A 10176-nucleotide genomic window follows, 5' to 3' on the forward strand; every position below is an offset into this window, starting at 1 on the left:
GAAGAAACTACAAACACTTTTGACAAAAACATCCATCACATTGACTTGTATGATGATTGTTTTAATTGTGGCATTTAAGATTGCTTACATTATAGACTTGGAATAAGAATTTTAGTAAGATTATTTGCAATAATTTGTCCAATAATCTTGTTTTGTATGATTTTTTGCTAATTTTGCATAGTATATGATTTAATCAACAGATTAGATATAATAAAATATTCTTTTATAAGGTTATTAACTTATACCAAAATTTATAATACGACTTATTACAATATAATATTGGATAATATTTATCGATTCGATGGTAAATCGACCCGTATAGACAACTTTGCATAAGCCACTTGCTAGTAGTTCTTTTTTTAATCTTTTTTTTTATTTTTTTAATTTGGTGTGCACCAGTACTAATTGATAAATATCGACACACTGATACGTAGTAGTATGATATCAGAACCTTGAAAATTATAAATACTAATGTGAGTATAGAGAAATTATAACTTGGTAAATGGCTAAGCAACATGTGAGGATTCATAGGCTTTTTTTTAAATAAAAGGATGAGTTGGTGCTATCATTTCTCACAGATCAAAAATTTGTGTAGAGATCTCAAATGTCATTTTGTTTTTTTCAACAATAAATATGAATCAGAATATAAAAAGTACACAGGATGATGCTTCAATTGTGTATTTCAACTGTGAACAAGAAAATGTACACTGTAGCAGATGGTTGTGTTTATCATGTACATCTGCAGGAAAACATGATGAGGCCTTCCACCTTTTCTCATTATTTCCTGCAAATCAATGATGACATCTTGTCAAATGAAATAAAAGACAGTAACCAACTACAACAGCATGAATGGAAAAAGGCAGATGAATTATGTTTGGACTGTGGATACAACCATAATGAGTACTTAAGAAAGCCTCAAACAGCTACCTGGAGCTCTTGGATTAATACATGAGATGAAGAGGTACCCAACTAGCAAAGTTTAGGAAAAATATGTAGTTGATGACTAAACCTGATAATATATTAGGTGCAACACAGGGAAAACATAGATCACAAGATAAAAAGCATTTTTTTTTTTTCATCCAAGTGTTATCCAAGACCAATTCTATGCTATATTCTTTTTTAAATAATAACAAGAACTTTTTTGCCTTGTAATTAAGTTTGTAGTTGGAAAAACAACATATACTTGCTAAGCATTTTATTCAAGAATATGTCTTGCATTATATATACAATTATGCAAAATACATGCCTATCAATACCCAATATAATAGTAAAGGTAGGACAAATAGTTATAAAACTAGATGAGAGAGAATTGTGCTATTGATCTAGATCAACCGAATGCACTATTTTGTTTCAAAAAACATCCCCATAAAAGGCTTAACTTTCTTTTGTAAAGTGTCCAAAGGAATGAATCATAATTCTTTTTTTAAGAAAAATGAATCTAGTGGACAAAGCTAAGGAGTGTGGAGGGGGTCAATGCATGGTGTCTTCACCTGTCTATCAATAGAGAAACTACATGATCACTTTCTCATTAATAACATAAGAAATATTCAAGAATGCTCATATATTTTCCCACATGAATCCTCATCTTCTTGAAGTACATGAATGAGTGCATACCAGGGGAGTTTAAAGGTCTCTTTCCAACTTCCCTGCTGCTTAGAACATGCAGCATAGATTCTATCAAGTCGAACAATTATCTCCGAAAAGGTCGGTCTCGCGATAGGCTCGGGATCCCAACACTCTTCGATCAACCTGCCATGATAAACAGACGATTTGATAAACAGATCTCCTACCAATATATTGTTTTTTTTTTATGTAGTCGATCTTAAATTATTGAAACAAATAATAGGATGATATGATTATAGTGAAGCTAAGACATCAATTATTTAAGATTAAGAAAAGAAGCGATATATAATACTAACATTTCCTAAGCTAGAGAAATACTTTGAAGCAAAAGATCACATAATTTTTGGTTCCACATTTAATTAATATGGTAAATATTCATACACATCAGGTTCTAAAATTCTCAGTTTCTGAAAAACACACCAAGAATTTAAATGTATTACATGGAAAAAAAAAGTTTTAAGAAGTGATAGAAGGGGGGGCACATAAATCTTATGTTTTGGAAGGCATGGACACAAATACCAACTTTAATGCCATGGAATTTGTTGGGCATTAATGCATATGCCACAAGTCTAAGGGAGGGATACATGTATGCAGAAAAACCTAAAGAATACTTAACCTGATAAGCTATTTAGTAGTTTGATTCGTGAATTCTAGCATGTAATACACGACAAATGCTAAGGTTTCAGGTTTTTTATTTGTTTGTAGAAGATTATATCTACTAAATAATTTGAATTTATTTGAAGCATATTTCTCAGAAATTATATATGCATATTATGGAAGAAATCACATTGGTTTAGAAGAACTTTAATAAGTCAAACTTACTCCTTAACCTCTGGAGGATAACTTTTAGATTTGTTCTTCAATGGAGGTCTCATGCCTTTCAAGCAAATCAATCTTGAAGCTTCTTCTGGACTCTTTGGGTGGAAAGCTGGTGCTCCTTCGATCATCTGAAACCATCAAGTGAGGAAATTAACCGTGTTTGGATCTCTAGATCAATAAATGAGAACCAACCCATAAAATTGATGAAAATTACCACAGAATTATCTTAACTATGTTAATCAACTAATATAATTTATATTGAATACTACTACATGAGGTTCCAAAATCGAGAGGTAAAATGAAGACATACAATTTGTTAAAAAAAAGCAGGAAATGATCCAAAATATTATCCCATGGCAAGGAAATTGACACAAATATTTCAAATAGATGAAAACAGAATGAACAAGCCACCTACCTGATAGTAAGTACCAGTTAACCAACATGATCAAGAAGATACTTTGGATCATGGTTCACATATAATACCTATGCATTTCCCTAGAGATTGAAACAAGCTTTCATCATTACTAATAAACTGGCAATGAGTTGCATGCTATATTTCTTGTTTACTGCAAGTCATTTTTTGGATGATAAGAAGACTGCTACTATGAATCTCTTGTCATCATTGACCTATATAAAAAATTATATTTTTAGTTAAATTGAGAATATCTAAATCTTTATTTATAGTTTCTAATAAAAATTTTCTAGTTCTCCCTCTATCTCTCCTCGTATCACTAACATTTTAAGAAATTTTAAGAAAGACTGTTGCAGAAAACTAAATTTCAAACTGTGCAGATAAAATACTTCTAAAGACTTCAACAAACCTCATACAGAATGAGACCAAAAGAGAATGCATCAACGCTCATATCAAAGATTTCGTCCTTGTAAATTTCAGGTGCCACGTACAAGCCTGCCAAAATAAGTGTAATCTTTGAACTGTAAGATTACTGATTTGTAACAAGCAATATCTCTCCTATGCTCTATGCTCCTGTCAAATAAGGTCTGCAATTATTCACTGACGATATGAAATAAGTTTCACTCATTGTTTTCACTAGTAAAATGCATAAACTTATGCAGAAAACCATTTTCAACTTTGGAAGGGTTTCAATCTTGAACACCATGACCTTGCAGGCACAGATACCATTCAACCTAGTGGCTTTTCCTGTATGATCATCCATTGGAGAGTGTTTAAAGACAGCACTCCCATAAATTAGGCTAAAACAAGTGTTGAAGTGTGGCTCCTGAAAGCTCCAGTAGCTAACATGAAACTTTATTTGTTCTGCTCTATGTGATAATTTCCCAAGTTATAAAAGAAAAGAGCTATCTTTTTGTTTTGAGAGGCCAGAATAGGGATTGGTACCAGCATCAGTAATTGGGATTGAAAGGGGATTACATGACTGGGATCAGTAAGATCGATCAGATAGAAACAATGATATCAAAAGCAGCCAAAAAAAATCTAAAATAAAGAATACAATGATAAAAAGATTATAGGAACAACATTAATTATACATTAAAAAACTTCATGAAATATTTGACTTTCTTAAAAAAACACATATATCCAATAAAAACAAAAGATTCAAAATATATCCTCTTGTGATGTTCAAGATAAATGATGCAACCCATTGTATCTCAGTGTTGATTGTAATGCAAGTGACATGTTTGGTAATGCAAAGACTATTACAGTAAAAAAACTTATTTAAATAGAGTGTCCTTTAGGATTTTCAATTCAAATTTTAATTTGAACAGATTGCCTTCTTAAGGATTTCACTTCATCCTCTCATTTTCTCTCCTGATAATACTTCCTCTCTGTTTGACCAACAGCTAACAATAAAATTAACAACAATGTGAACTATGTATACAATGGTTTCAGTGAATAACAAACACAACAGTATTACCATCTCCTCTATATCGGGGTCATAGTCATGTGTCTCTTTTTAAACTTTGTTTTGTCTCCTATTTTTCTGTCAAGGTTGTCAAATTGTCTCCTTTTTAACTCTGATTGGGTTTATCGATTCTAGTCTTTTCCAACTAATATATGAATATAAGGCCAAGCAATTGGCTGAATCTGGATAACTCTTAGAAGATACCAATATGAATTGAGCTTATTGTGTATTCTAATGAAGATAATGAGAGATGATACTGATAAATATATGATGCAAAAGATTTCAGCTTAACGCAATCTAACAGTAAAAAAAATGTCTAATCCAATATAAGAATCTGATTGTCACACTTAATTAATTCTAATGTTGCCTCAATCAATTTTCTTGTCATAAGAATTGTAACATCATTTGCGGTATACTAGTCATTCTTAATACTAGTCTCTCAAGGATTAAGCATGTCAATCCTTTCCAATTCTATGAAGTTCTTTTCACAAATAGATTCAAAGTTACTAACATAGCCAAGGACTCGAGGCACTATTCTAAAAAGACTATTTTCTCTAAAGTGAAACTAAGAATATTGAAGATTGGAACTAATTTTTAAGAATGCCATTCTCATAAATGTCAATGTGGAGTAGTTTGATCAATTTCTTCAACCTATATGCTTTTTATCTATCATCTAAAGGAACAATTACCCACCAAACATGTAAACAACTTTAGCATTTCAAGAAACAAAAGTCATCATTGTTGATGTCAATCAAGCCAATCACTGATAATCTGTGGAATTAAATTATTGTATCCCGTTGTAATACAGAAAATACTCACACAAGCATTTTTCACAAACAAGAACATATAGCATTCTTAAACAATACCTGCTATAATATCTATCATATGGAGCTTAAAGAACAGTCTTTAGGACAAGAAACACATATAGCATTCAAACATGTACCAACTGTAATTACCTCATGGATGTCTAAGTAATGGCAAAGAATCACTTCATAGTCTATGACAGTGTACAAATAAATTTTTAAACTTCAAAAGTGAAAGTTTCCTGTCAAACTGTGCAATTTTGGCTGAAAGCAATACTTACTCAAGCTGTTAATTTTAGTTTTGGAATCTGCCAATTTTGATTTATCAGATGAAATTTTTGATAACTTCATTAATCCAAAACCGGCCACCTTCAATTGCCCCCCACAATCGAGCAAGATATTTCTGGCACCTTACCAAATTTCAAATATTAAAGTACAATACAAAAACAAATAAGTAAACATTGATGCAGAATAATATACGCATGAAAATGAGCTCACATCTTCATTGGTTCATCTTACTTTGGTTTTAAATCGCAATGAATGATTGGTTCTGGCTTACATTGATGAAGATAATTCATACCCCTGAATATGAAACAACAACCACAGCATCAATAAAGCCCTCCATGTTATTAAAAGTAGAGGTCTTCAATACAAATTTAGAGACATGCAATCAAACAAGAGCAGTTAGTATATTTCACACTGACTTTGATGATATCAACTTGTAAGAATCCACCTTATTTTAGGGATATTTTACTAGATACTTAACTACATTGTTGGCTTTTAAAGCACAGCTAATTACAATTATTATTTATTGTTTATTGTTAATCACAGTGCTAATTATCAGCTCATTTGACACCATAAATTGTAAGTCATTACATCTCTTGCAAGGGGTACCACATGTGACCTTTGCTTCTCAGCTCATTTGACACCATAAATTGTTGTCATCACATCTCTTGCAAGGTGTACAATATGTGACCTTTACTTCTTTCTAACTAAATATTGTAGTTGTACATGACATCTTTTTGCTTGCAAAGGTAAGGCTATATATAGTGATCCTCCCGAGACTCACATTGGCTGAAGTGACGTGCACTACGAGCTCCTTCATCATCATGACAAGCACCTTGTGGCCAATGGAATTTTAAGTTTGATAAACTTTTAAATTTGGAGTATCATATTTGCAGCTAGTGTCTAACCATGATCCTTTTTCATTCGAAGACTGGAATTATAAATCAAATGAAGGTAAAATGTTAACAAAAACAAAGGGAGATGTACTTAGTCTTGTCATGACAAGAAAAAGGACACTTGTTAGTGTAGCACTTCACTGCCCTGAAGGAAAACTACACATTATCTCTTAAAACATCAACTAAAACTTGAATGATTGGTGGGGGTGCAACTATGTTAGAGAAAAGATCCACAGAGTCGGTGACATCACTAGCTTCCACAAAGTCTTAAATCCAATTTTCTGAATAAAACATATGATGAATTATTAATTCCAAAACTTATAGCAAACAATTGTAGGAACTTACTATTAGCTTTGTACAGTCTTTAAAGTAGGTTATGACTTACCTGGCAATTTCAAGAGCAAATCTAAGAACTTTATGGGGCTGTAGACGTCCTTTCTTTTGAAGATAGCTCCCTAAGTCACCCTGAATTTCAACGAAAATACTCCAGACATTATGATCAAGAAAAAATGAAGAATCCTCGTGGATAAAATATTATGATAACCTTGTGGTGAGACAACAATTAGAACTAAGAGGCTCATATAGAAAGGCAAAAAGGATATAAACCATGAGGCAAAGAAACATGATGGTACAGAAATATTCGAACACACTGGACTCATAAATAACTTACATTTGACTGATACTCCGAAACAATCATCATAGGTACATTTTGGGTTACAGCTCCTACAAACTGAACCACATTAGGATGCCGGACCTTTTGTAACAGATTCAACTCATGCTTGAAAGAATTTCTGTAGATGAGAAACATCTTAAAAAGTGTAAGAACAAAGAATCGAGAGGATGCAAGAAACTAAATGTAACACTTTGTGAAGTCTAATATACAAGAACAGAAGTGATGCTGAAATATCAGGTGGTCATTAGTGGAATAAATACAACATTGAATTTGCCACATGTAAATGACAGAAGCAAGTCATAATTTGATCCAGAGAACTTCTGAAATATAAAAATGGTTGGCCACCTATTCTTATTGCACAAATAATAACAGCTATCTTAAAGAATAGAAAAGTAGGTTAAGAATTTACACACTGTCTGGATCTGAATGGCTTTCCTTGTCAAGGATTTTCACAGAAACCTTAGTACCATTCCACTTAGCAACTTGATAAGTACCCTGACAAAATGTTGAGCAAAGAAATAAGTAAAGTTTCAACTGCTAATCAGATAAACCATCATATGACTTAAAGAAGCATCAACAAACCAATATGCGAGGAATCCATACGGATAACAGTGTGGTTCTATTGCAAGATAAATTCAGCTTGTACAATGAAAATATATAAGAGTTGGAATGCACTAAATCAAGAAATCAAAGCTCAAACACTAGAAATGATTTTTGCTGCAACAACAGTACCTTATTCAACACACTAAATTCATTATTTGCATACCATATTGACCTGTTATGGATCAACATATATCAAGTTTCACTAGCATAGAAGAACAGCCACATAGCACTCACATGTATAATCGGGCACCTTTTTTGGCCAGACTACAAGTCGCAATAGAGTCAAACTCTGTTTCTCACCAAACACTCTGTTGTTCCATCCAAAGTACAGAAACTAGATGAAATCTTGATGCGAAGTAGGAGATCATAACTACTAATTTTTGTTCCCCAAAATAAGTAGAATTTATGCTGAATATGCTGTTCAAAGCAAGGTGGTTACGCAGGGAAAAAAGTGACGAAAACATGCCTTTAGGGCCTCTTCACCTCGTCTAATCTGTATCTCCCCTGGATTTAGCTCATACTCTGGAACTTCTTGGGAATCTGACACAGCCATGGGAGTCCTCCAGGTTTTCTGCAGAATTAACAAGAAAGAAAATTAGGAGGTTCTTTCTCCTAATTAAAAGAAAAAAATGTCTTAGAGGGACCAGAAAGAATACCGGAGCTTTGGCTCCTCGAGCTCTTAAGATGTTGTAGACTTCAACATTGCCATAGCACTTGGCATCTGCAGCAGCCTACTATGCAGCAAAATTGTTATATAGTGTAAAATCCCCAAATTAAATCAGATATCACCGAAGAGCATGAACTACTTCAATTTGGGTCGCTTGCAATAGGTTTAGCGAAGGCTCGTTGTTTTTCTGACCTAATACTAATGAACACATGGAAGCAAATGAGAAATCATAAGCAGAAAGGTGGGATTTTTACCGTGCTGCCCCATCGATCCCTGGCATCTACGTTGACTCTCCAGCTCAGCAGCAGCTTCACGACGTTGACATGCCCCTCACACGCCGCTATATGCAACGCCGTCCTGCCGTCCAGATCGATGCTATTCACATCGACGCCGCACCTGAGGAGCTCTTCCATCCCCTTGAAGTCCCCTCGGCTGGCCAAGAAAAGGAGCTGCATTGTGGAATCCAGGTTCTCTGGCACCGTGAGCTCCTCCCTGGCGGGGCTGCTGCTCCTGCGGTTCGGGTCGAGCGAGGACTGCCGCCCGAAGCTGAACCGGATCACGTTGCTCAGCCGATGATCGAAGGAGCGGTTCCGCTGGAAGGTGAACCGACCGCTTCTCCTCCCGGAGCCCCCGGAGAGCTGCCGCGAGACGACGCGGTTGAGCTGGGGGGACGCCTGCTCCATCTCCCTCGATCAAAGGAAAAGCCCCAACCCCACTAATCAAGAAGACAGACCAAAAAACGAATGGAAAAATCACATCTTTGGAAGAGAGTTTCGAAGGAGATCGGGATGCAGACCCCAGGTTCGATCGAGAACCAGGGCGGGGAGGAGACTTGGAGGAAGGCGGGAGGTCGAGGAGAAGGAATCGGGGTGGAAGTGGGTATGAATTAGCGGAGGGGAGGGAATGGAGGAGGAGTTGAGGTGGGGAGGAGATTGGAAACCCTAGTTTTCCGGAGGGAAGGGGAGGGAAATGTTACAGCTTTTATAGTTGGGAGAAAGCACCGCCAAATAACGGTAAGATTGAAGCCACAGCGCGCCATTTTTAAATCCAGAATATATATATATATATATATATATATATATTGAAGCCACAGCGCGCCATTAGTTTTGGGAATAATTGTAATCACTGATAATTTCTTCCTTAACATAAATTATTTTATATAAATGATGTATTACTTTATTATTAACTTGTATGTATACTATAGTTAAAGAAATGATTAAATTTGATTTCTTTAATCATATGGATAAGTTAAGAGTTTTACTAATCAATTAAATTATTAATTAATTTATTTCCGAATGTGTGATTTGATTTTTAGGAAGTAAATAGTTTACATTTCATTTTGTTGTGTGAACTATAAGAAATAAATATTATATTTCTCTCTTTTATTTATGAATGAAAAAAATAAATTAAAAATAAGAATTAAATTATTACTTATTCTTTGGGGAGATCTATCTTCTCTTATATAAAGGGGAATACTCCTCTCTCATTCCTCACCGAGCCTAACAATGGAAGGATTAAGGAGAGGATTTTCCAAAGAGATGATATCGATGAAAGAATAGTTGATGAGAGGTAAGATTATTTTTTTTAAGTAGCTTTGATTCATATTTTGAAATCTTGATGTTGAGATTGTTATAATTTTATGATATGGTATTTTAATTTTAAATTTTTATTATTAATAAATAATGATAATTATTTTGTGATGTTAGAATGATTATTTGATTTATATTGATCTCTGAAGCTTAAGTAAATTTTAATATTGACTTAATTATTAAAATTATTATTTTTGGATTAGCATAATAGTTTTAATTTATTTAATTGGATATATCTATGTTTTTAAGAAGTATGTATGAATTTCTATAATATAATTAGTTTTAAATTTAAGATCATAAATTTAAAGTTTTAATTAATGGATTTGAGTCATTCTTTA

At 33.7% G+C, this 10176-nt stretch overlaps 1 protein-coding gene across 2 annotated transcripts; it reads right to left on the bottom strand.

The window, feature by feature from the left end:
- Nucleotides 1-339: 339 nt before the first annotated feature.
- Nucleotides 340-9174, bottom strand: LOC135605223 (integrin-linked protein kinase 1-like). 2 transcript variants are annotated; one of them, XM_065095056.1, is made up of 12 exons: nucleotides 8504-9174; nucleotides 8239-8313; nucleotides 8049-8153; nucleotides 7389-7474; nucleotides 6977-7097; nucleotides 6692-6771; nucleotides 5645-5707; nucleotides 5407-5528; nucleotides 3264-3349; nucleotides 2446-2570; nucleotides 1615-1749; nucleotides 340-784 (listed from the first exon to the last, which is right to left on the bottom strand). In XM_065095056.1, the coding sequence occupies exons 1-12, from the start codon at nucleotides 8930-8932 to the stop codon at nucleotides 778-780; spliced, it is 1434 nt and encodes a 477-aa protein (XP_064951128.1). In that variant the 5' UTR covers nucleotides 8933-9174; the 3' UTR covers nucleotides 340-777. The 2 variants fall into 2 exon arrangements, with proteins under 2 accessions (XP_064951128.1, XP_064951127.1); XM_065095055.1 differs by having other exon boundaries at nucleotides 340-1749.
- Nucleotides 9175-10176: the final 1002 nt, after the last annotated feature.

Source organism: Musa acuminata, chromosome BXJ2-2, assembly GCF_036884655.1.
Source record: "Musa acuminata AAA Group cultivar baxijiao chromosome BXJ2-2, Cavendish_Baxijiao_AAA, whole genome shotgun sequence".
Taxonomy (NCBI): domain Eukaryota; kingdom Viridiplantae; phylum Streptophyta; class Magnoliopsida; order Zingiberales; family Musaceae; genus Musa; species Musa acuminata.